The sequence below is a fragment of the Pleurodeles waltl genome, chromosome 8 (assembly GCF_031143425.1).
Source record: "Pleurodeles waltl isolate 20211129_DDA chromosome 8, aPleWal1.hap1.20221129, whole genome shotgun sequence".
Lineage (NCBI taxonomy): Eukaryota > Metazoa > Chordata > Amphibia > Caudata > Salamandridae > Pleurodeles > Pleurodeles waltl.
In genome coordinates, this window is record NC_090447.1 from 680,948,819 (window position 1) to 680,975,212 (window position 26,394).

The following is a 26,394-nucleotide window of genomic DNA, read 5'->3' on the forward strand; positions in this document are numbered from 1 at the left end:
ATTGTGAGATTCTGCAATAAAACTTCAAGTACTGCATCATTGACTGTGCCCTGAGTGTGCATCTTCAGTGATTGCTTTCTGTATTTGTCTGACCAGCTTGCTACAGCAGCATACACACCACCCCTTGTGGGTTCTAGGTCCCAGAAGGAGCCACTTTGTGTAACATTTTATTTTATTAGTTCCATATTAATAATACAATTCTTAAATTACATTATATTTTGATTTTAACATTCAAGTATTTTGATAGTTTACTTTAAAGAACAATAAACTGTAATAATTTTCCTTATACTTTCACATATAGTTATCTCTGTCATGGTGGCAGAGGTCTCCAGTTATGTATGTAAATCTACTAGCAGTAACTTTACACAAAGAAATTCTGCTGTAGGAGGCTCCATCCACTGGTTCAAGGAGTGGAGACATGTAACTTAACAACTACGTGTGGATCTACATTCAGAAATGGTGAATAGCGAAAAAGGACAGAGTTACATCTATGTGATTTGTGCCACCTTGTGTGGCTTTGTAAAGAAATGTAGCACAAGACAGCTGCTTGTACTGTGGTATGATACATTTCAAGGTGGGAGTTGTTCAATGGATGGAGCACGAGGTTCCCATGTATCCACCTATGAATTTTGGCACATTCCCAGACAACCTAAAGCTAGTAAACATGGGAATCAAAATGCTACGCCTTTGCCAGTGAAGCGTAACAAGAAGAAATATTTTTATTTCCTCTTTCGATGTGTGCTGCATTCTGCAGCACGCATGGAAAACGGAACATGCCTCTATGGATTGTTTTGTGCAGGAAGGTATCCCTTCCTGCACGAAAACAGTCCTGCCTGTAACAAAGGCACCCTTGCACTAGGATGCAAGGGTGTCTGCATTGGCAATAGGCATAACACAGTGTATCAGCGCAAGGAGAGAGCAGGAATGCTCCAAATCTTTGTACAAATGGAGCATTTCTGCTCTCTCCCTTTACCGCAGTGAGGCACAGCAACTTTGTTTGCTTCCCTGCGTTGCGTGAAAAATAAGTAAATATGCCCCTAAATTTTTAATTTGAAGGAAAGCCTACTATGTTCATTGAGTTATCTGCATGTCTGTCTCAGGGGTGTATTGGGTGAAAAAAGACACACAAACAACTAGCACGCATTAAACATAGATTCATACCTTAAAATACATTTATTTTGTATTCAGGAAAATAAAATTTTCAACATGTTTCTCTTAGTGGAAATGTCACTTTGCTTTTTGAAAGGCCTTAATTAAAACAATCATTGGACTCAATCAATCATCAGTCATTGGTTGTTTTAACTCCCAAGACATTTGATGTATACCACAGCAGATTTCTTTACTTCGTCAGAGGAATGCGGTTCTTTTGTCCCCTGTTGTTAGCAAATTATGAAACAAGGGACATTAGAGGACATGTGATGCCGTAAACTGTTGATATTTTGTTCCTTGTTACCAAGATTGGGGAAATACATAATCCAGCATGACAAAATATGTTACATATCTGCATAATGTTGATTTATTTCTAGTTGGAATGGAACTCACCATTGTCAAGTACTGTACTCATATCTATTCCTATGGCATATGTTTGCTGGGTGACATTTCACATTGGATTCTGAAAAATTTAAAATAAATCAAATGTCTTCTCTACTATGAGCACTTTCTTATTTTTGCCTTTCGAAGAAATATGGAATGCTGCCCATTTAACGGGGCCTTACACAAAGCAAGGAGACAATTAAAATAAAATTGAAATGCCAACTGTGATTCTTTGAAAAAAGGCTACAGTATTCTTGTTGACACTCCGTAGCACTCAACGGTGAATAGGTGTTTTGTTACCCAGCACATATTAAAGATTTTGAAAAGAAAGACAACGAGCAAATTGAGGTTTTTCTTCGAATGCTGTCAACCCAATTATAGTGAAGGTAAAATTAATACAACCTCGATTTCAAATAGGTAGAAAGATCTGCTTAAGAATACAGTACATGTGTTTATGAACTTTTCAACCGTATTTTTTCATGAGATTGCAGGATTGACCGACTCACCTAATATCAGGCAGGTTGAAATGTTCACATTCCTTGCCAGAAAACGCATTGCTCAAACAGTCCAAAAAAACTTTTCAAAATAGTGACATTTCTGAACTATGCTAAACCAACAAAAAAATCCTTATCTACATATTACTCTCGCCAATAGAAATGTAACTTTACAAAGTTCAAAGAGGAATAAAACTGTCAAACGTGTAATGGCAAGACACCGGTAAAACAGGAAGACAATAATGCTACAAAGAAATTGCAAAAGAATATGTACAAGACCCTGTTTTCCTCATATTTTATAGACTGCAATGCATGTTTAACAGCAGCAGTCCAGGATGCAGTTCCAAGCACCAGACTGCTGATGCAGCTTCTATTTCCAGGGATTGTGCAGCCTTCAACTTTTGTGTCACCAAATTACACTTGATATACTTGTTTCCCTTGGCAAAAGTGGCAGAATAGCACTGTTAGTATGTGCCTCTTCGAGATGTGGATCTCTGCTTGCGTTTGTCTGGGACCGCTGGCCATTTATAAGTGTCATGGGGATGTTGCAGTAGGTATGCTGGTTACCTATTGACATAAGAGGCAGAGTGCCAGTAGGAGGTACGGCATATTCATAATTACGGTAACAGTGCTTCTGGCGCAGTTGGGAATGGTATGTTTGATGAAAGGAAGATCGTAGGTCTGGATGGGCAGCAGCTAGAGCTGTGGAGGCAGCAGCAGCCATTGAGATCGCTGAAACAGTCTGCAGTTCGCCAAAAGGCCCCTGCTCGCTGACATCCAAAACCTGCTCGTGTGAGACAGATTCCATCCTCTTAAAAGGCATTTCATACTGTAGGCGTTTCCAGAATTTCGAATTTAAATTATTGCACTTTGGTCCTTGCCATTTTATTACTGTCAGCATCTTAATAGTATGTTTCAGGGCCTCAACCTCTTGATAATTCATAATTCCACGAAGTTCACTGCATTCAATGAGGATAACTTTTATTTCCCCGGTGATTAACATATTGCGTAGCCTGGTTTCCAGTTCAAAGATGCTCCAGCCTCTTCTGACAACATAATTTGGGGTCATAACTATTATCAGCCTCTTGCTTTGGTCAACGCATCTGGCGACGTCTTCGATGTAAGCTGCAACAAATAAGGCAAATAGCAATTGAAATTAATGCTGACACAAGATTAATCATAAGCACTTGTCAGGGAATGCATCTGGCCATTCTTTCGCTTGAGTGAAATTTTAGTGCATAAATTATTGAACAGACGAGCAAATCTATTGAAAGACATCAAAGCCAGTCAGCAAACATCCCAGTGTAATACATTTTTTTAGAAACAGCTTGCAAAAGAATTGCAGAAAGACTAAATACATTTGTCATTACTGCCGTAATCCAGTTATGAAGGAATAAATCTAATCAATTTTTGTATTTCTTCTATCATAACGGAACAGCAGCATAACAGATGCGAAATAGATTATCTTTTATAGTCACAAAGCGTGTAGCCTGCCTCTTCAACTCTGCAATGTTTCCATCCTTGCCTGAAATTCCATATTGGGATTAGAAGGAAAACACATAAGGATAATGTACTTTCGGCATATTTTTAAAGTGATTCTCCCAGATACTTTTTTTTTGTTATAATTCTACAGGAATCGAGTAAAAAGTATGAATTGTTGGTTTGGGTAAACTGCGTGTAATCTTATACACGTGGCAATAATAGTACTTTCGATTTCAATTCTAATGTTAATGTGTTTTCTGAAGTATTGGCAACCCAGGTCTACTCAAAGTCCAAGTCATGAAGAGCTTCATATAAGTAATGAGCCCAAGGATTAGTCGACGTTTTAAGGTCTTGTTTAATAAAATGAAGTAGGGCTTTGAGGGAGCTCTCTAACATGTCTAAGTTGGTGACAATAATTAATATGAGCCGTGTTACATGAAAGATCTTGTTTCAATAGCCAAAATTCTAACTATGTCTGTAACCTACTAGTGCTCTGGAAGAGATGGACAATTCATCAAAACAATTAGCATAGGAGGAGATCTAAGGTGGGAGCTGTAGGAAAGTACCATCTTGCCTGGCATGGTACCCCCATATTTCACTGTATGTATGTTGTTTCAGTCTTTGTGTCCGGGGACCCTGCCAGGCAGGGCCCCAGTGCTCATAAGTATGTACCCTGTATGTGTTTCCTGTGTGATGCCTAACTGCCTCACTGAGGTTTCAGGAAATCCCTATGGGCTGCAGCATTTCTTTTGCCACCCATAGGGAGCTCTGACAATTCTTACACATGCCTGCCACTGCAGTCTGAGTGAAATAACGTCCACGTTATTTCACAGCCATTTACCACTGCACATAAGTAACTTATAAGTCACCTATATGTCTAACCTTCACCTGGTGAAGGTTGGGTGCAAAGTTACTTAGTGTGTGGGCACCCTGACACTAGCCAAGGTGCCCCCACATCGTTCAGGGCAAATTCCCCGGACTTTGTGAGTGCGGGGACACCATTACACGTGTGCACTATACATAGGTCACTACCTATGTATAGCCTCACAATGGTAACTCTGAACATGACCATGTAACATGTCTAAGATCATGGAATTTTCACCCCAATACCATTCTGGTATTGGGGGGACACTTCCTTGATCCCCCGGGTCTCTAGCACAGAACCCGGGTACTGCCAAACTGCCTTTCCGGGGTCTCCACTGCAGCTGCTGCTGCTGCAAACCCCTCAGACAGGTTTCTGCTCTCCTTGGGTCCAGGCAGCCCTGGCCCAGGAAGGCAGAACAAAGGATTTCCTCTGAGAGAGGGTGTTACACCCTCTCCCTTTGGAAATAGGTGTGAAGGGCTGGGGAGGAGTAGCCTCCCCCAGCCTTTGGAAATGCTTTGTTGGGCACAAATGGTGCCCATCTCTGCATAAGCCAGTCTACACCGGTTCAGGGATCCCCCAGCCCTGCTCTGGCGCCTAACTGGACAAAGGAAAGGGGAGTGACCACTCCCCTGACCAGTACCTACCAGGGGAGGTGCCCAGAGCTCCTCCAGTGTGTCCCAGACCTCTGCCATCTTGGAAACATAGGTGTTGGGGGCACACTGGACTGCTCTGAGTGGCCAGTGCAAGCAGGTGACGTCGGAGACTCCTTCTGATAGGCTCTTACCTCTCTTGGTATGCAATCCTCCTAACCTGGTAGCCAAACCTCCTTTTCAGGCTATTTAGGGTCTCTGCTTTGAGGTATTCTTCAGATAACGAATGCAAGAGCTCACCAGAGTTCCTCTGCATCTCCCTCTTCACCTTCTACCAAGGATCGACCGCTGACTGCTCCAGGACACCTGCAAAACCGCAACAAAGTAGCAAGACGACTACCAGCAACATTGTAGCACCTGATCGTGCCGGCTTTCTCAACTGTTTCCTGGTGGTGCATGCTCTGGGGGTAACCTGCCTTCACCCTGCACCAGAAGCTGCGAAGAAATCTCCTGTGGGTCGACGGAATCTTCCCCCTGCTAACGCAGGCACCAAAAGACTGCAACACTGGTCCTCTGGGTCCCCTCTCATCCTGACGAGGGTGGTCCCTGGAACACAGCGACTCTGTCCAAGTGACTCCCACAGTCCAGTGACTCTTCAGTCCAAGTTTGGTGGAGGTAAGTCCTTGCCTCCCCACGCTTGACTGCAAAGCTGTGTGCCGCGTGATTTGTAGCTGCTCTGGCTCCTGTGCAGTCTTCCAGGATTTCCTTTGTGCACAGCCTAGCCTGGGTCCCCAGCACTCCGTCCTGCAGTGCACAACCTTCTGAGTTGTCCTCCGATGTCGTGGGACTCCCTTTCACTCTTCTTCCAAGTCTCTGTTGGGGTACTTCTGCGGGTGCTGCCTGCTTCTGTGAGGGCTCTCTGAGCTGCTGAGCACCCCCTCTGTCTCTTCCTCCAAAAGGCGACATCCTGGTCCTTCCTGGTCCTCAGCAGCACCCAAAAACCTCTACCGCGACCCTTGCAGCTAGCAAGGCTTGTTTGCGGTCTTTCTGCGTGGGAACACCTCTGCAAGCTTCATCGCGACGTGGGACATCCGTCTTCTAAAGGAGAAGTTCCTAGTCCTCTTCTTTCTTGCAGAACTCTAAGCTTCTTCCAACCGGTGGCAGCTTCCTTGCACCTTCAGCTGGGGTTTCCTTGGCTCCTGCCCCCCCGGACACTGTTGCGACTATTGGACTTGGTCCCCTTGTCTTACAGGTACTCAGGTCTGGAAATCCGTTGTCAGTGCACTGCTGGTGTTTGTTCTTCCTGCAGAATCCCCCTATCACGACTTCTGTGCTCTCTGGGGGAAGTAGGTGTACTTTACTCCTACCTTACAGGGTCTTGGGCTGGGCTATTTTTCTAACCCTCACTGTTTTCTTACAGTCCCAGCGACCCTCTACAAGCTCACATAGGTTTGGGGGTCCATTCGTGGTTCGCATTCCACTTTTGGAGTATATGGTTTGTGTTGCCCCTATACCTATGTGCTCCTATTGCAATCTACTGTAACTTTACATTGCTTGCATTACTTCCTTTTGCTATTACTGCATATGTTTGGTATTGTGTACATATATCTTGTGTATATTTGGCATCCTCATACTGAGGGTACTCACTGAGATACTTTTGGCATAGTGTCATAAAAATAAAGTACCTTTGTTTTTAGTAACTCTGTGTATTGTGTTTTCTTATGATATTGTGCATATGATATAAGTGGTATAGTAGGAGCTTTGCATGTCTCCTAGTTGAGCCTAAGCTGCTTTGCCATAGCTACCTTCTATCAGTCTAAGCTGCTAGAAACACCTCTTCTACACTAATAAGGGATAACTGGACCTGGTACAAGGTGTAAGTACCTTTGGTACCCACTACAAGCCAGGCCAGCCTCCTGCAGGAGCAGTCAGGAAAGACGGGCCAGCCATTTTTAAGTGCCGGTACAAATGCAGCCTTTAATATTTCTTCGACTGATGGCTTTGCTAGTTTTGCATTAAGCCTACTCAAAGCGAATATTAATGCTACACCTTTTTTATGTGGATAAATGTTAGCAGGGAGACAGGTTATTTATCAGCCAAACTTCTGAGTTATTTTACGTGGTAGTAAAAGATAAAGAAGGCGTGCCTAGGAACCATTTTTTTGGATTTCCCTTTAATGTTAAAAAATACTATTGTTTTGGTTCTAAATTGGTTGCTAATTAGTTTCTTTCTTAAACTGTGTTTCTGCAGTTTGTTAAGAGACCTTTGTAGACATATGGTGGTTTGGTCCAAAATAACCAGATCATCTTCATACTGCAGAATCTGTATTTTTTATTTGCTGTTCTCAGTCGAAATTGTCTGGTTTTATTCATAGGAGCCCGACATCAGCAAATATATAAACTGAACAATAGGGGTACCAAAACACAACCCTATTTTAAGCCTCTACTTGTGCTGCTAAGCTTTGATACACTGCGTGCCGCACCTACATTAATTCTTACTCAGGTGTCGGCATATAAGGATATTTTGTCTTGTAACACAGCTGAAGAATGCCGTAGTTTGAAAGCTTTCTCCATAAAATAAAGCGATATACTCAATTAACGCTGCTGTGTAGTCAATAAAGAAGACGCAAAGGGTTCCACCTTGTACTTGTGCCTTTTGCTGTGCTGTGGAAATGCAATGATAGTATTTATCACATTTGACCTAAAGCCATTTGAAAAAAAACAGGAATGTTGTTTTTTTCTTTCTGCCCGGTTTTCCAGTTCTGCCAGAAACATTCTGGAATATACTTTTGCCTCCATAACTAAAAGTGCGATTAGACTGTGACTGACTGGGTCGGACCTAGATTCCTCTTTAAGAGAGGATGAACAATAGATCCATAGCAGGAGTCTAGAACGTGAGCCGTCTGAAACAAGGCCCTGTGAACTGATGGTAAACAGTTTCCAATAAGTATAATTAGTCTTGTCAATTGAGAACAGGATAATGTTGGGACAAGGAAAATTGTTTAATAATAATTTCCTTGTGTTAGACCTAATATTGACCATCGTAAGAACTAATTGGTCTATTTTAGAAGGGCCCTCAATACTAAAGCTACTACTACATATGGTGACTAAAAAGCCACAACGCATGCGTCATCTGTGTTTAAATCTAGGGCTATGAATTGCTCCTATTTGAGAAATCCAGCTCCATTTTCTGTGGGATGGCCATCAACAACGTCTAGATGATTAATAAACTGCCAAAATTGACTTTGTCCCTTAATCTGGATAATTTAGACTCGTTTCCACTAACGGTCAAGGAGCTTTCTCTTTGCCTCTCATGTTTATTTTTTGTAGTTAATTTTCAAATGTATTAAGTTAGCTAGAATCCCAGAATTATTCGTTTTTTGTATGGTTTCGGAAATATTCTGAGACCCCATCTTTGCCTTTTTAAGGAATGGGAGAACCAACCATGGTTAACAGTCAATATGGTCTTGTGATTGTGTGGATAAGTTCTGCTGTGGGCTAACTTATCAAAGAGGGGAGATATTACCAGTAGCTATCAGGATAGCTGCAATGTGAAGTCTGAGGAACTCACTAGACTGTTATACAGATCGATAACTGCCATGCATATAGTTACTCCAATGACCAATATAGCCGAGATGTAGAAAGAGCCATGAGTAAAACTACTTTACGGACGATTAAATATATTAATTTCGGGGATCATCCCCATAAAACACGTGAGATAAATACATAAAGTCCAATGAAGAAGTGATACAATAAAAATACCTATTACAACGTTGAATGCAATTCATACAGATTTAAAATTAACAAAGCAACAATTACAACTATTATAAAACGTTGAATTCATCTAGGCTGCAGCTATAAAACGTTTCCTTAGCCTCCACGGTAAGTACACAAATCGTGCCAATCCGAATACAATAACTCATTGGTATTCGATCTGATACCTCTAAAGGTGTCTTTGTAAAATCGAAAACCTATACCTTTGCATGGGAAAACAATAAATTTTTCCTCAAATTGCAATACAATGGGCAAAAATGTACATGGCTTTAATATTCAATTTAAGATGCACAAAATCGGCATTTGTTGTTGTCCAGTATGCAGTGTGATCACTTGGACGTGAAGGTCTCAACAGGCAAAACCACCAGCCTGGTTGTTGGTACAGGTTATTTGCCATAGAGGGCTCAATATTGTCCATGTATTGTTTGATCTTCAGTGAATACTTGAAAGACAAGAAATTGTCAACCCCCGTCATTTTGCTTCCGCAAACCAACCATCCATTAGCCCAGTATTTATTCTTGCACTCGTCTTTAAATGTACCTAACACAGGGCCATTAATGTCCCAAAGGTCATTTAAACCCAATTGAAACAACATTTTTATTTTAAACAAACGCTAAACATATCTTGCCACATACCTTGTCCAACTTTACCAGTTCATCTAATGGCTGCCAGTAAACTTCAAGTTCTGGTAATGACCAGATGTGTAACTAGTATAGCAAAGGACTCAGGTGTGCTATGTGGGAGATTCTGTGCAGAGCCAGATCAAATTATATGAGTGTAAGAGGTGCACTTTGTGGAAAATTGAACAATGGTCTCAAAAATTGTTCTCTGCTTTTAATAATAAAGGCACTTTGCCGTAACCCCAAATTTTTGCTCTGTGAAAAGAGAAGCACCCAAACCCTTTGTACCATAGACTTTAACAGTGGGTAACATAGACCTGTATTGGGTCGCTTTATCAGGAGCGGCTTCTCTGTTAATGTGGAGGAGCGTCGCCACACTGCTGAGAGCCAGCAGTGAAAACATGAAAAATAAAATGATAATAAAGAAATGTTATCATTTTATTTTTCATCATCAAAAGCAGAGTCTAGGACTAGCAGGTCCATCCTGATGGACAGCAGTAGAGAGGAGGAGAGGTTGGCACTATAAGTGTGCATGCCCGTTTGGCCGGCTGTCTTAGGATGGCCAAACCGACATGCGCACTTAGATTTCTCCAACCTAAGCTGTCTTGCACAGCCACGTGAACAGGCACAGACTCCCAGGCTCCCTGGCCCTGGTTGAGTGCCAAACCAGCCCACTCAGACCAATCCCTGTGCTTCTCTCACGCCAGGAGATATCATTACAAGCATGAGAGCAGTGTCTGGATTTGTGTAGGAGAGTCTGGGATTCTGTGCAGTGTGCACCAGTCCAGGAGCAGGGGAGTAGAAGAGCACCAAGGCAGCTGCCAGGAGCAGCAGGTAAGTACTGTTTTTTTTTTCATTATCACAGGCATCTGACACAATGTACAGTAAAGGTAATTAACTGTATATCTGCAAGACAGGTTTCCATGACAGGAGTTCATTTAGGATAGGAAGAGTGGTGTGGCTACAGCGAGAATACTTAGGCTTCAGCTCAGGGAACTATCCTTCAGTCACCCGGATAAATTTACTTCATTAGTCAGTGATGCTGAAAACAATGTGATCTAAATGCCTGCTTTCAAAGAATATGTTTTGTCTGGACACTTCTGTTTCACCACAAGCATTTGTTTCTTCTGAATAACTATTATCTGGTGCCATCTATTGATATGGCTTTGTAAATTGCCTCTTTATTAATAAAGACAGCAGGCTTGCTTTTATTTCAAAATCTATAGATCGCTTTTACTTCTGTCCACTTTGAGACAGGCTACCAGGAAAGGAATTGTTCTCTTATCCTAGCCATTTGCTCACTTATTTCAGGTACTCCTGTTTCAGAACTGACAGTTCTTGATCTTCATTGTGGTTTTCAGCACAGTGCATTGTACAGCCAAATGAAAATGTTGACTGCTGCACTGTTTACTGTAACTCAGCTACTTGGGTGGTGACATCATCTCTCCCGCCTGATTCACAGCTCTGGTACAACACTTCCTTTGTGCAACTCACCTGTTCCGCCTAGAAACCATACTTTGCAGTAGACAGGAAAAAGATGGCATATTATCTTAAGTGCATATTTTATGCTCAAAACTTCTCCTGTCTTAGTTTGACTCTTGCTCTAGGCAAGACATCTGGTTTAAGGATGACAGTACTTATAGGTAGGTGACTAGGCCAATCCTACAAGTTGCAACTTTCATCCCAACCCTCCTGGCTCACAAGCAGTACCTCACCAATAACCCAAACAGTAAAAGGTGATTTTTGGCAGCCTGTACGCATGAACTAAAGAGTGTGACATCTCAGGGAGGTCAACATGTCTCATTTAAACACAGGCAATGAAAAATATGCTGTAAAATTTTCAATAGGTTTTATTAACAAGACTGTAACCTACGATAAATTGAATGGGCTGCAATGATTAGGCTAATGAATAATGCAAGAAACAGAATGGTAAAAACAATAGTCATGAATACAAAGACCCCCACCAGCTTGCAATAACATGAAATGTAGCACAGATGTGAAATAGTCCCTAATACCCTAGCATTAAGAATGTAATCTCTAACCTAAAGAGAGCTAGGAGTGTTAAACCTAATCTGCCAGTACCATCTCCATGAAAAGAGACCCCCAACCTTCGTTACCTTTGAATGAGGTCTCTAGATCAGACTCCGTGGGGGCATGAAGACTGGGTCAGCATCAAGCAACGTGTAGCATAGACAGCATTGATGGCATCTGGTAGGAATCCCTCTGATTATCTTGTTTGTGTGAAATGTATTTATACAGATCTGGTAGGACCCCTGACGCAGGTATGTTCCCAAACAATAAATAAGAAGGCATGCTTAGGGCGGAAAATATATAAACCATTCCCTGAAAAGGTACATTATGTTTCTGGCACACGAAAGTGGGAAAGTCCATAATGTGAATACCTACGTATCTCATTTACCTTTGGCGCTGATAGTGACGCCTTTACAGAGTGGCACTTGTAGGAAAGTACCATCTTGCCTGGCATGTTACCCCCATATTTCACTGTATATATGTTGTTTTAGTCTATGTGTCACTGGGACCCAGCCAGGCAGGGCCCCAGTGCTCATAAGTGTGCCCTGTGTGATGACTAACTGTCTCACTGAGGCTCTGCTAACCAGAACCTCAGTGGTTATGCTCTCTCTGCTTTCCAAATTGTCACTAACAGGCTAGTGACCAATTTCACCAATTCACATTGGCATACTGGAACACCCTTATAATTCCCTAGTATATGGTACTGAGGTACCCAGGGTATTGGGGTTCCAGGAGATCCCTATGGGCTGAAGCATTTCTTTTGCCACCCATAGGGAGATCTGACAATTCTTACACAGGCCTGCCAGTGCAGCCTGAGTGAAATAACGTCCACGTTATTTCACAGCCATTTACCACTGCACTTAAGTAACTTATAAGTCACCTAGATGTCTAACCTTCACCTGGTGAAGGTTGGGTGCAAAGTTACTTAGTCTGTGGGCACCCTGGTACTAGCCAAGGTGCCCCCACATTGTTCAGGGCAAATTCCCCAGACTTTGTGAGTGCGGGGACACCATTACACGCGTGCACTATACATAGGTCACTACCTATGTATAGCGTCACAATGGTACCTCCGAACATAGCCATGTAACATGTCTAACATCATGGAATTGTCACCCCAATGCCATTCTGGCATTGGGTAGGCAATTCCATGATCCCCCGGGTCTCTAGCACAGAACCCGGGAACTGCCAAACTGCCTTTCCAGGGTCTCCACTGCAACTGCTGCTGCTGCCAACCCCTCAGACAGGTTTCTGCCCTCCTGGGGTCCAGGCAGCCCTGGCCCAGGAAGGCAGAACAAAGGATTTCCTCTGAGAGAGGGAGGGTGTGACACCCTCTCCCTTTTGAAATAGGTGTGATGGCTGGGGAGGAGTAGCCTCCCCTAGCCTCTGGAAATGCTTCGATGGGCACAGATGCTGCCCATCTCTGCATAAGCCAGTCTACACCGGTTTAGGGATCCCCCAGCCCTGCTCTGGCGTGAAACTGGACAAAGGAAAGGGGAGTGACCACTCCCCTGACCTGCACCTCCCAGGGGAGGTGCCCAGAGCTCCTCCAGTGTGCCCCAGACCTCTGCCATCTTGGAAACAGAGGTGTTGCTGGCACACTCCACTGCTCTGAGTGGCCAGTGCCAGCAGGTGACGTCAGAGACTCCTTCTGATAGGCTCTTACCTTTCTTACTAGCCTATCCTCCTTCCTAGGTAGCCAAACCTCCTTTTCTGGCAATTTAGGGTCTCTGCTTTGGGGAATTCTTCAGATACTGAATGCAAGAGCTCACCAGAGTTCCTCTGCATCTCCCTCTTCAACTTCTGCCAAAGGATCGACTGCTGACTGCTCAGGGCGCCTGCAAAACCGCAACCAAGTAGCAAAGACGACTACTGCAACCTTGTATCACTTCATCCTGCCGGCTTTCTCGACTGTTTCCTGGTGGTGCATGCTCTGGGGGTAGCCTGCCTCCTTTCTACACCAGGAGCTCTGAAGAAATCTCCAGTGGGTCGACGGAATCTTCCCCCTGCAACCGCAGGCAACAAAAGACTGCATCACCGTTCCTGTGGGTCCCCTCTCAGCCCGACGAGCGTGGTCCCTGGAACTCAGCAACTCTGTCCAAGTGACTCCCACAGTCCAGTGACTCTTCAGTCCAAGTTTGGTGGAGGTAAGTCCTTGCCTCCCCACGCTAGACTGCATTGCTGGGTACCGCATGATTTGCAGCTGCTCCGGCTCCTGTGCACTCTTCCAGGATTTCCTTCATGCACAGCCAAGCCTGGGTCCACAACACTCCAACCTGCAGTGCACAACCTTCTGAGTTGTCCTCCGGCGTCGTGGGACTCCCTTTTCTGACTTCGGGTGGACTCCGGTTCACTCCTCTTCTAAGTGCCTGATCCGATACTTCTGCGGGTGCTGCCTGCTTCTGTGAGGGCTCCCTGACTTGCTGGGCAACCCCTCTGTCTCCTCATCCAAGTGGCGACGTCCTGGTCCCTCCTGGGCCACAGCAGCATCCAAAAACCCTAACCGCGACCCTTGCAACTAGCAAGGCTTGTTGCGGTCTTTCTGCGTGGGAACACCCCTGCAAGCTTCTTCTCGACGTGGGACATCCATCCTCCAAAGGGGAAGTTCCTAGTCCTCTTCGGTCTTGCAAAACACCATGCTTCTTCCATCCGGTGGCAGCTTCCTTGCACCCACAGCTGGCATTTCCTGGGCTCCTTCCCACTCTCGACACTGTCACAACTCTTGGACTTGGTCCCCTTGTCTTACAGGTACTCAGGTCCAGAAATCCACTGTTGTTGCATTGCTGGTGTTGGTTTTCCTTGCAGAATCCCCCTATCACGACTTCTGTGCTCTCTGGGGGTTGTAGGTGCACTTTACACCTACCTTACAGGGTCTTCGGGTGGGCTATTTTTCTAACCCTCACTGTTTTCTTATAGTCCCAGCGACCCTCTACAAGCTCACCTAGGTTTGGGGTCCATTCGTGGTTCGCATTCCACTTTTGGAGTATATGGTTTGTGTTGCCCCTATACCTATGTGCTCCTATTGCAATCTATTGTAACTTTACACTGCTTGCATTACTTCCTTTTGCTATTACTGCATAATTTTGGTATTGTGTACATATGTCTTGTGTATATTTGGCATCCTCATACTGAGGGTACTCCCTGAGATACTTTTGGCATATTGTCATAAAAATAAAGTACCTTTATTTTTAGTATATCTGTGTATTGTGTTTTCTTATGATATTGTGCATATGACACCAGTAGTACAGTAGGAGCTTTATATGTCTCCTAGTTCAGCCTAAGCTGCTTTGCCATAGCTACCTTCTATCAACCTAAGCTGCTAGAAACACCTCTTCTACACTAATAAGGGATACCTGGACCTGGCACAAGGTGTAAGTACCTCTGGTACCCACTACAAGCCAGGCCAGCCTCCTACAGCACTGATAACATGAAACTAAAACATCTTCCTAACTATAAAGATAGCAACCATCTTGGAAGAAATAAATAAATGTGCTAAAACAGAGCAATCTAAGTAGGTTAAAAGTCACTGGGTGACGGGGCACAGGCCTGCAAGCCAGAAGGCTAAGCTAACTCCTGATTTCTGCGTAAAACTAAATAGGATCCACTACACTCCTCCCTGTGTGAATAACAGTGAGTGAGAGTGAGTAAAAGTAAGGCACATTTTGGAAAACTGGGGCAAACTCCTGGCAAGTATTATGCCCCACCACTTTCAAAGATCACCAGCCTCCACTGCACTTTATAAATTTGCAGAACAGATGCTGTTCTACGCGTTAATACCATCTGGCTCTTTGTTACATGCGGTGACCATGATAACGTTTCAGATAACTTCAGGCCCAGGTAGTCAAAATTTCTAACCCTATCCAAGACAATCTGTCCTAATTTCAAACCACCCTTGAATTTCCTGTGAAGTTTGAAATACATATATTTTGTTTTAGCTGGAGTAATCTACAGCCTCTGCTCCACACAAAATGCAGTGAACTTGTTCAATAATGATTGTAGACTCATTGGTGTCCTAGAGATCAAAAGAGTGTTGTCAGCGAACATGACGGCAGGTATTTTAAAGCATTTAGCCTTAGGGGAATAATTAACAAAAGCCAGCAATTAATTAACAACTCCATTGAAGTATAAGGAGACTAGAATGGGGGGGGCAACTCTGCCTTACCCCTTTCAAGATTGGAATTGCTTGGTTAATAATAAGTGGCTGTCCCATCTGACCTGTGCATCATTGTCCTTGTGCAAGCAGATTACAACTGACAAGATGTTGTCAGGTACCCCTAATGAACTTAATTCCTTTCACAGTTAGGCTCTTGGTAGAAGGTGAAAGGCCACTCACAAGTTGACATATGTGACAAAAAGATATTGTGTTGTGGTCACAGAGTTCCAGTATAATGTGGTAAGGCAAAACATTTGATAAATGGTACTTATGTTTTGATGAAGCCCTGTTTGGAGATCATAAATGGCATGATTCTCTAAAATCCAGTCCTGCAGTCTATCCAAAATCTGCTTGCAAAAGATTTTCTGGAAATTATCCAGGAGGGTAATAGGTCTATAGTTTGCAGGGTTATCCTTTGGACCCTTTTTATGGATCAGGATTATTTCCACCCCTTTCCACGTGGCTGGGATGTCTGCACCTTCAACAATTGGCATTTGACAGCATGTTATTCTAGGGGGCCCAAACCAATGGTTCAGATCTATATAAACCACCAGTGATTTTGTATTGTTCCATGGCTATCTGTGGTTTCAGCTCTAAAATGTTTTTTGCAGTCTCTGAGATGAACTATTTCAGAAAGTTGGACGCTCGTTATTTTTTCACGTATTTGTCGAGACGATTGCGATTAAGACGCCAATATGTACAAAAAGCCCACCATATTGGGCTTCTATATAAAAGTGCATGAAAGAGTTAAGACATGCTAACCTTTCAGAAGTGGACTTACAAAAGTAAAATATGAAAGGTATCAGGCAGTGCAGAGTTGAAAAGGTTGCAATTTATGGTTGCTTTGCATGAATGGTGTGCCATTCCTATGCTTCGTTTTCACAATTCCTGATACTATTAAATCTATGTAATGAAATCTAATGAAAGCAAAAAAACATTTCACCAACAAACTCAGTCTTCAGGAATGTGAATTACATTTAATTTTGAGAAACCAATTGATTAAAAATGCATATGTCTATGTGAGATCATTAAAAGAGAGTATGAAATATGTGGAAAAGTATTGAAAGTACTTGGGATGATCTTTGAGTGGTAGTGTGAGTGCTTTTGTATATTTATTAATAAGTAACTAACATGCAGTTTGTCTGAGGTGTAGACTAGCTGTGTGAGAAGTTGGTTCACAAATTGTTGCCATGGAACTGCATATTGTGCATGTGCTGCTTTACTACCTGCTCTAATTGCTAGAAACAAAACCTGCACAGTAAAGGTTAAACTTATACTTATCAAAGTATTGAAAGATGTGAACGTTTTACGTGCTTGTACATGATGTGCTCCTCACAAAGAATGGTTTGCTCTGAATTCTGGGACTTGTAGTCCTATATATTCTATTTTAAAAGAGGACTACAAGACTTAGAGTTGAAAGCGAACAACATGCACTGTGGGTATACATGAAGTCTGAACTTTTGAAAGTTGAGAGCAATGTATTAGATACCTGTAGGATAGGTGTTGGTAAATTATAAGGCAGGTTTGTATGTGCTTAGATGGTAAGATATGGGGCCAGATGTATGAAAAAAGCCTTTTGCGATTCGGAAATAACGATTTTTAAGAAATCGCTTTTTCCGAGTCGCAAAATGCTATGTATCATGTGTGCGATTTGCTAATAGCGATTTTTTTTAAATCGCAAATGCTATTACCGAATCGCAAATTGCGATACAGCCCCCATTCGCACCTATGGGCCTGTCGGCCCATATTTGTGATTTTTTTGCATTTCCTAACTGGAATTCGCAATTTTGGAAATGCAAAAAATTTGCAGATATGGGACAGGCCCATAGGTGCAAAATGGCCTGGTATCGCAATTTGCGATTCGGTAATAGCATTTGCGATTTTTAAGAAATCTCTATTACCGAATCGCAAATGTGATGCAGTGCATTTTGCGATTCAGAAATAGCGATTTCTTAAAAATTGCTATTTCTGAATCGCAAAAGGCATTCTTGGTACATGTGGCCCCTAGTCACAGTGACAGAGGGACATTCAGTTACATGGTGAGCAACTAATTATGTATCCAACAGTATGAAAGAGAGCAGCAGACACACCTACTTTAACCTCTATTCCCTAACACAGCGACAGAGGTAATGGTTCGGGTACTTACATATACATAGAAGTACTAAAACAGACAGTCACATACCAGCACATTTACTTAAACATATCATGGAACTGCTTGACTCCTGCCCTCATTCAGATATGTAGGCAAGTAGTGCTACAACCTGGACATCCATCCACATAAATAGTCCTTTAACTTTGGCTCAGGCCTGCTAATTGAGAGGCTGTCTGGCACTCTCACTTACAGCTTCACTTGGCATATAAAACATTTGTTAAGTCTTAAACTCACGTTTTAGTACACATAAGTCAAGTTTGAGATAAGGTTCAGGTATGTCATAAAGCAACGTGCTTTGTGCTATAATTATTGAGAGATGTCCTTTTGAGTTTTAGTAACATACTCATGCACTTGCAGACACCTACACAAACCACTACATAGAGTATACCACTTATAAAGGAACTCACATACATGTTTCCAAAGCATAGAGCCTGTCTCTCACCCCCTCATAGACCGAAAGAGGTACTTATACATTCACTCACACATTCATGAACTACTTATGTACGCAACAGTATCAAAAGCAGTTGCAAACACACTTACCTACCCCTCCATTTACTAAATCAGGCAGTAAGGTTTTACCTCAGTCAGTTTCATAGACATTTAGAGAGTCATACGGTTGGTACACCAGACAGTCATATACTGCCAGACATATTTAAACAGCTGGACACATAGGGCCTCATTACGATTTTGGCGGTCACAGGACTGTCATGTTGGTGGTCATACCACCAACAGGCTGGCAGAGAAGACCATCAAATTATGACCATAGCGGTATTCCCAACACAATACAGCCAAAACACCGCCGGAACTGCCACTGCGATCAGACCGCAAAGGACGACGGAAGCCACATGCAGGGCGGCGGAGACCATGATTCCGCCAGACAGATTACAAGGCAGCACATCTCCAAGGTTTCTGCTGCGGTGGCACCACCATGAAAACCCAAGTGGAAATGAACTGCATGAAAGGAAACACTCACCTTCAGGAAGCCATATGCGTCCGGAGCCGCCATGGAACCAGAACTACACTTCATCCCGCTGCTCCTGCTCGCACAAAGATTTATGAATCTTCGCCAATGCAGATGACAGCAACCGTAAGTACACACACTACCTGTTACTGTTGTATATTGTCAATGTTTGTGCACTCACACAATATACTATTGGGAAGTGGGTGTGAGGGCGGCAACCACACGCTACTACACACTGACATGTACACTCACATGGTGCCACACACATGCGCACATACACAGTACACACACGTTGGCCAACACACACACATCATTATCACACATGCACGGAAACACGGCACAGGCCCAGTCACACACAATACCAAACAACACCACAACACCATAATCACACCATCATCAATACATTGGCAAGCATTCAGAATAGACACTACCCCAGGACACATCACACATACAACACAACCTACAAGCAACAGGGAACGAACACACACAATCACACTACCATACAACATACCATTTGACATACACATCACACACAGCACATTGTATCTATCATACAATGCACTTAACAGGCACACAGGCACAGCCAAAGTATAAAAAGCCACACAACACAGCAACTATAGGAGGCTGGCCTGGTTTGTAGTGGGTACCTTGGGTACTTACACCTTATACCAGGTCCAGTTATCCCTTATTAGTGAAATGTAGTAGTGTTCTAGCAGCTTAGGCTGATAGAGGTAGCTATAGCTGAGCAGCTTAGGCTGAACTAGGAGACATGCAAAGCTCCTGCAGTACCACTTATAGTTACACAGTACTTATACACAAGTAAAGACAATACTAAGTTTTACCAAAAATAAAGGCAGTTTATTTGGGTGACACAAGGCCAAAAATATCTTAGAGGCAATACTCCTTCTGGAGGTAAGTATTATACACAATATATACACTAGACACCAAATACGGTAAGTAATTAGACATAGGATAGTAAAAACAATAGGAAATGCTATAGAATGCAATGGGAGAAAATAGGTCTAGGGGGCAACACAAATAATATACTAAGAAAGTGGAATGCAAATCACAAATTTCTCCCTAGACAAGTGTAGTGTGTGCAGAATTGCTGGGAGAGTAAGAATACAGGAAAGGTAAGTAAATCACCCCGCCCCAGAGCCCAGAAAAGCAGAAGTAAAGTACTGCAAGTATCCTTAGAACACACTACAAGTCGTGATTAGAGTTATTGCAAGAACCAGGCAAGACTGCAAACAACAAATGGTGGATTCCTGGAGCTGAAGACCTGCAAAGGAAGGAGACCAAGTCCAGAAGTCGAAAGAAGTTCCAGGAAGGACAGGAGCCCTTTCCAACCCAGAAGAGGATGCAAAAGAAGAGTCCCCGGTTGGACGAAGACTGCAGAAATGCACCCAAGGAAGGTGTCAGCGGGTTCCTGCATGATGCCAAGGATGTCCCACAAAGAGAAGTTGGATGTAGGAGAGTTTTGGTGCTGGATTCCTTCAACAAGCTTGGTTCCGGCAAAGTTGTGTTTTGCGTCAAGTTGGCGCTATCTGGACCCAGGATGGACCTGGGGGGCTCAACTCTGTTTGATGAGGAAAATGCGGCTCTTAGCACTTTAGAGAGACCTCAGAACACCAGATAGCACCCACGGGAGTCCCAGGACTAGGGGACAAAAGAGGTGCAAAATGCAGTTGTTGCAGCACTACAAAGGAAGGTCCCACGCCGCGGAACAACTCAGCGAGTTGAGCATCACAGGATAAAGTGCTGGGGACCTGGGCCACGCTGGGCATGAAGGAATTTTGCAAATAGAGTACAGAGGCCTCAGGAGGTGAAGAAGACGCAGTGCACAGGGATACTGTCATTCTCTGGGAAAGCAAGGTCTTACCTCCTCCAAATTGGGACAGCAGGACCTCATGACAGTCTGTGTCGATGGGGTCCACCCTCTGTGTTCCAAGGAGCAAGCTCGTCGACAGGCGAGGACTCCAAGAAAACCGGTTGTCGACTTAGAAGGTGCCTGCTTCCGCAGGGGAGTGACTTTGTCACTCCACTGGAGATTTCTTCGATCCTTCTGGTGCAGGGTGAAGACAGGGAGTCCCCAGGTCATGCACACCATGGAAACTGTTGCAGTTGCTGGCTGAAGCTGAAGTTGCAGAGGAAAAGTAGCCCTTTTGGATACTTTGTTGCTGTTACAGTGGTTCCTGGAGCAGTCTGCGGTCGATCCGAGGTCAGAGGATGAAGTAGTAGTTGCAGAGGATTCCTGATAGAAACTTGCAAGCAGAATCTGAAGAGAACCCACAGGAGAGACCCTAAATAGCACTGAGAGGGGAATTATCTACCTTATCCGGGAAGGACCTATCAGGAGAGGTCTCTGGAGTCACCTGCTGGCACCGGCCACTCAGAGGCCTCCAGATTGTCCCCACACCTTGCAAAGCAAGATGACTGAAGTCTGGGATACACTAGAGGAGCTCTGGGCACCACCACTGGGGTGTGATGGACGGGGGAGTGGTCACGCCCCTTTCCTTTGTCCAATTTCGCGCCAGAGAAGGGACTGGGGGTCCCTGAACTGGTGTAGACTGACTAATGCAAAGAGGGCACCATCTGTGTCCTTCGAAGCATTTCTAGAGGCTGGGGAGGCTACCCCTCCCCAGCCTGTTACAGCTATTTCCAAAGGAAGAAGGTGTAACACCCTCCTCCCAAAGGAAATGCTTTGTTCTACCTTTCTGGGACTGAGCTGCTCAGACCACAGGAGGGCAGAACCCTGTCTGTGAGGTGGCAGCAGCTGTAGCTGCAGTGCAAGCCTCAGAGAGATGGTTTGGCAGTACTGGGGGTCCATGGTGGAGTCCCCAGGCTGCATGGAATTGGCTCCCCAATACCAGATTTGGAATGGGGGGAATTCCATGATCTTAGACACCTTACATGGCCATTTTCGGAGTTACCATTGTGAAGGTACATATAGGTATTGACCTATATGTAGTGCACACTTGTAATGGCGTCCCTGCACTCACAAAGTCCCGGGAATTGGCCCTGAACTATGTGGGAGCACCTTTGCTAGTGCAAGGGTGTAGGAGGCTGGCCTGGCTTATAGTGGGTACCTTGTGGTACTTACACCTTGTGCCAGGTCCAGTTATCCCTTATTAGTAGAATAGAGGTGTTCTAGCATCTTAGGCTGATAGAGGTAGCTATGGCAAAGCCGCTTAGGCTGAACTAGGAGACATGCAAAGCTCCTACTATACCACTCATATCATATAGCACTATATCATAAGAAAACACAATACTCAGAATTACTAAAAATAAAGGTACTTTATTTTAGTGACAATATGCCAAAAGTATCTCAGAGGATATACTCCCTTAGGAGGTAAGTAATATACACAAATTATATGCACACAAACCAAATCAGGTAAGTAAACAGTTAGAAAAGTAGTGCAATAACTGTAGAACACAATAGAATGCAATAGGGAGAAATAGGCCTAGGGGCAACACAAACCATATACTCCAAAAGTGGAATGCGAACCTCAAATGGACCCCAGGCCTAGTGTAGTGTGTAGAGGGTCGCTGGGAATGTAAGAAAATACTAAGGGTCATATTTATACTTTTTGATGCAAAACTACACCAGCGCAGTTTTGCGTCAAAAATATTACCGCCGGCTAACGCCATTTCGGTGCGATGTGCGGGCGTCAAATTTATACTTTGACGAACGGCGGTGCAAACCACAGGTGTAAGTCATTTTTTTTTACGCACACCGCAGCATCAAGTTGTAAAGCAAAATGACGTTAACGCGGCGGAAATGACTGTGGGTCGATTTACGACACCTGATATGCAGCGTTTTTGGACGTAATAGCGTCAAAATTCCCCGCAAACACAGTCATTTCAGCAGAGGAGAGCCAAAATGGATCCCAGATGCCTGTACAGATCCCAGGAAGATGACAACAGACCAGGAACCAGCCAGGAGGACCCACACAAGACCCAGGACAGTTTTAAGAAGAAAAGAAAGTGCTGCTTCAGTGCAGAGGAACAGGAAATTCTGGTAAAAGAGGTGACGGAACACCAGCACCAATTGATTGTCACCTCAAAGTTGCCAATCAGTAGGAGAGAGGCAATATGGCAACAAATTGTTGACAAGATTAACAGTGTGGCAGAAATACGCAGAACAGTCATCGAGTGCAAGAAACGCTGGCATGACTGCAAGCGCAGGACCAAGGAAAAGAAGGGCAGGAATAGGAAGGCAGCACTGCAGACTGGAGGTGAGAGTCCAGCACACCAGGAGGCCCTGGACCACATGGAGGAGATGGTCGCAGCCGTCATCCCTGAGGAGATCGTCACAGGGATTCAAGAACAGGACAGCGCAGACTACCAGGAGACAACACAGACGCAGGGTAAGTCGCATGGGGAATTAAAATGCACTAATGTCAACTGTAAGCAGGGGGGGATACCAACCACAAAATGCATGGAAGTCATCATATACATGGAGTTACATGGGTAAAGGGGTATGGCATGGGGGCATGGCCTGTACAGAGAGAAGCTGGGGCACACCATAACACTACACCAACAACAGTCCCATGGGGGCATGCTGCCATGCCAATGATGGAGCAAAGGTAAAGCCACGCCAGGAGGGAAGGGCACAATGTCAAACTGACATCCCGGCACACGTCAGCCACTATACCCCCTACATTAACTAGGGCCCAATTAACAACCTCTAGCCATACTGACAACTGGAATGTAACAGTGACAACAGTTGCCACTACCACCTCCGCTCTGTGTGCAGCTCAAGTAGCCAATGGCAGTAACGACCCCATGGATCATACACACCTAAATTAGTGGGTGGAGGATGACAACTTTAACAATCCCATGAAACAAGAGAAATGCTCCAGTCCTTGCAATTGTGAATGGCCATAGTTGCCGCAAGCATCAACCAATGTCATGTTCTGCTTTTCTACTTATCTCATATCAGAGCTTACAGAACCTCTCTGGAATGCACTTCTGAGTTCAAAGAAGACCTTTATTGTTGTTAATTCTTCCCCACCCACAAGTTCTTGAGAGACGAATTAATAGATTTCAAGCACAAAGTAGTCGTAGCAAGAAAACCAAATATATCACAGTACTTCTCAGTTGCAATGTACACAGCAGATATATATTATATGATTACAGTAGCAAAGCATAAAAATCAAAATTCATCACTGTATGAGCAAGTAGGACCTATCTTCAGCTTCATCTTTCTGGGGTCTGCAAGTTGATGACTCCGGTCAACTGCGAGAAAGAGATTATCTACCCACACGGGAGACTGGCAACTGACGTCTAGCTCCAGCCTGAAGTCAAGCAGATTTGAATCTAAGTCACTGTAGCCCAGAGTCATCCTTACAAAAGCGTGCCCCCTCTTCTCAGACTCGGGAAAACTACACAAGCCTTTGGAGACTGGCCAAATCTCCTAGACTTCTCCTATTCCCAAGGCTGAGCAGAAAGGAAAACACCAAATGTACTCTCTTTTCTCAGGTCTAGTCTGGTGTGAAGAAAACAGCTTGGTCCATCTTGTGGAAAAACACAGCTTGGAAGAATACAGACATCTGCGATGTTTCAACTGCAATGTCTAACTCCACGTTAAACCCAATAGGCAGCTGAGCTGAATACAAAATGTAATGTCTAATATCATGTCAAAGCCAATAGGCAGCTGAACTTAATACAAAATGTAATGTCTAATATGTCAAAGCCAATAGGCAGCTAAACTGAATACAGCATGTCAAAGCCTATAGGCAGAATACAGAATATAATGGCTAATGCGATGTTAAAGCCAATAGGCAGCTAAACTGAAAAAAACATATAATGTGCTACTGGTGAACATTAAGCAACTAATATGCGCAGTGGTGAAACACAAAGTCATTGGTCAAAAACAATTAATAGCATCACATGTCATCAACAGTAGGAGCTACACAGCACTAAGGTCACACCCATGCTGCATATGCCAGGGTCCATCCTGTGCCTGGGTCACAATGCAACATCCCCAATGTCATACTGCTCAGACAACAGCATTGAGGGGGAGGACACATGTAACTGGTGTAGGAGGCTGGCCTGGCTTGTAGTGGGTACCAAGGGGTACTTACACTCTGTACCACATCCAGTTATCCAGGTCCAGGTCCAGTTATCCCTTATTAGTGTAGAGAGGTGTTTCTAGCAGCTTAGGCTGATAGAAGGTAGCTATAGCAGAGCAGCTTAGGCTGAACTAGGAGACATGCAAAGCTCTTACTATACCACTGGTGTGATATGCACAATATCATAAGAAAACACAATACACAGATATACAAAAAGGTACTTTATTTTTCTGACAATATGCAAAAAGTATCTCAGTGAGTACCCTCAGTATGAGGATGCCAAATATACACAAGATATATGTACACAATACCAAAATATGCAGTAATAGCAATAGAAAACAGTGCAAACAGTGTATAGTCACAATAGAATGCAATGGGGGCACATAGGGATAGGGGCAACACAACCATATACTCTAGAAGTGGAATGCGAACCATGAATGGACCCCAAACCTATGTGACCTTGTAGAGGGTCGCTGGGACTGTAAGAAAACAGTGAGGGTTAGAAAAATAGCCCACCCCAAGACCCTGAAAAGTGGGTGCAAAATGCACCTAAGTTCCCCAAAGAGCACAGAAGTCGTGATAGGGGAATTCTGCAAGGAAGACCAGCAATGCAACAACAATGGATTTCCTGACGAGAGTACCTGTGGAACAAGGGGACCAAGTCCAAGAGTCACGATCAAGTTGGGAGTGGGCAGATGCCCAGATAATGCCAGCTGTGGGTGCAAAGAAGCTGCCACCGGATGGTAGAAGCTGTGGATGTCGCCAATTGCGTGAGGAGACAGAGGGTGCGTCCAGCAAGACAAAGAGCCCACTCAGAAGCAAGCAGCACCCGCAGAAGTGCCGGAACAGGCACTACGAAGTGGAGTAAACCGGAGCTCACCCGAAGTCACGAAAGAGGGTCCCACGATGCCGGAGGACAACTCAGGAGGTCGTGCACTGCAGGTTAGAGTGCCGAGGACCCAGGCTTGGCTGTGCACAAAGGAAATCCTGGAAGAGTGCACAGGAGCCGGAGTAGCTGCAAAACAAGCGGTTCTCAGCAATGCAGTCTAGCGTGGGGAGGCAAGGACTTACCTCCACCAAACTTGGACTGAAGAGTCACTGAACTGTGGGAGTCACTTGGACAGAGTTGCTGAGTTCAAGGGACCTCGCTCGTCGTGCTGAGAGGAGACCCAGAGGACCGGTGATGCAGTTCTTTGGTGCCTGCGGTTGCAGGGGGAAGATTCCGTCGACCCACGGGAGATTTCTTCGGAGCTTCTAGTGCAGAGAGGAGGCAGACTACCCCCACAGCATGCACCACCAGGAAAACAGTCGAGAAGGTGGCAGGATCAGCGTTACAAGGTCGCAGTAGTAGTCTTTGCTACTTTGTTGCAATTTTGCAGGCTTCCAGCGCGGTCAGCAGTCGATTCCTTGGCAGAAGGTGAAGAGAGAGATGCAGAGGAACTCTGATGAGCTCTTACATTCGTTATCTAAGGAATTCCCCAAAGCAGAGACCCTAAATAGCCAGAAAAGGAGGTTTGGCTACCTAGGAGAGAGGATAGGCTAGCAACACCTGAAGGAGCCTATCAGAAGGAGTCTCTGACGTCACCTGCTGGCACTGGCCACTCAGAGCAGTCCAGTGTACCAGCAGCACCTCTGTTTCCAAGATGGCAGAGGTCTGGAGCACACT

At 44.3% G+C, this 26,394-nt stretch overlaps 1 protein-coding gene across 1 annotated transcript in view; it reads right to left on the bottom strand.

Moving 5' to 3' along the window:
- Positions 1-1,030: 1,030 nt before the first annotated feature.
- Positions 1,031-26,394, bottom strand: part of LOC138249548 (interleukin-1 receptor accessory protein-like 1) — a 58,494-nt gene continuing 33,130 nt past the window's right edge. Inside the window, exon 3 of the mRNA XM_069203497.1 lies at positions 1,031-3,152. Coding sequence (XP_069059598.1) covers positions 2,434-3,152 — 719 coding nt within the window. The 3' untranslated portion in view covers positions 1,031-2,433. The remainder of the gene's footprint in view (positions 3,153-26,394) is intronic.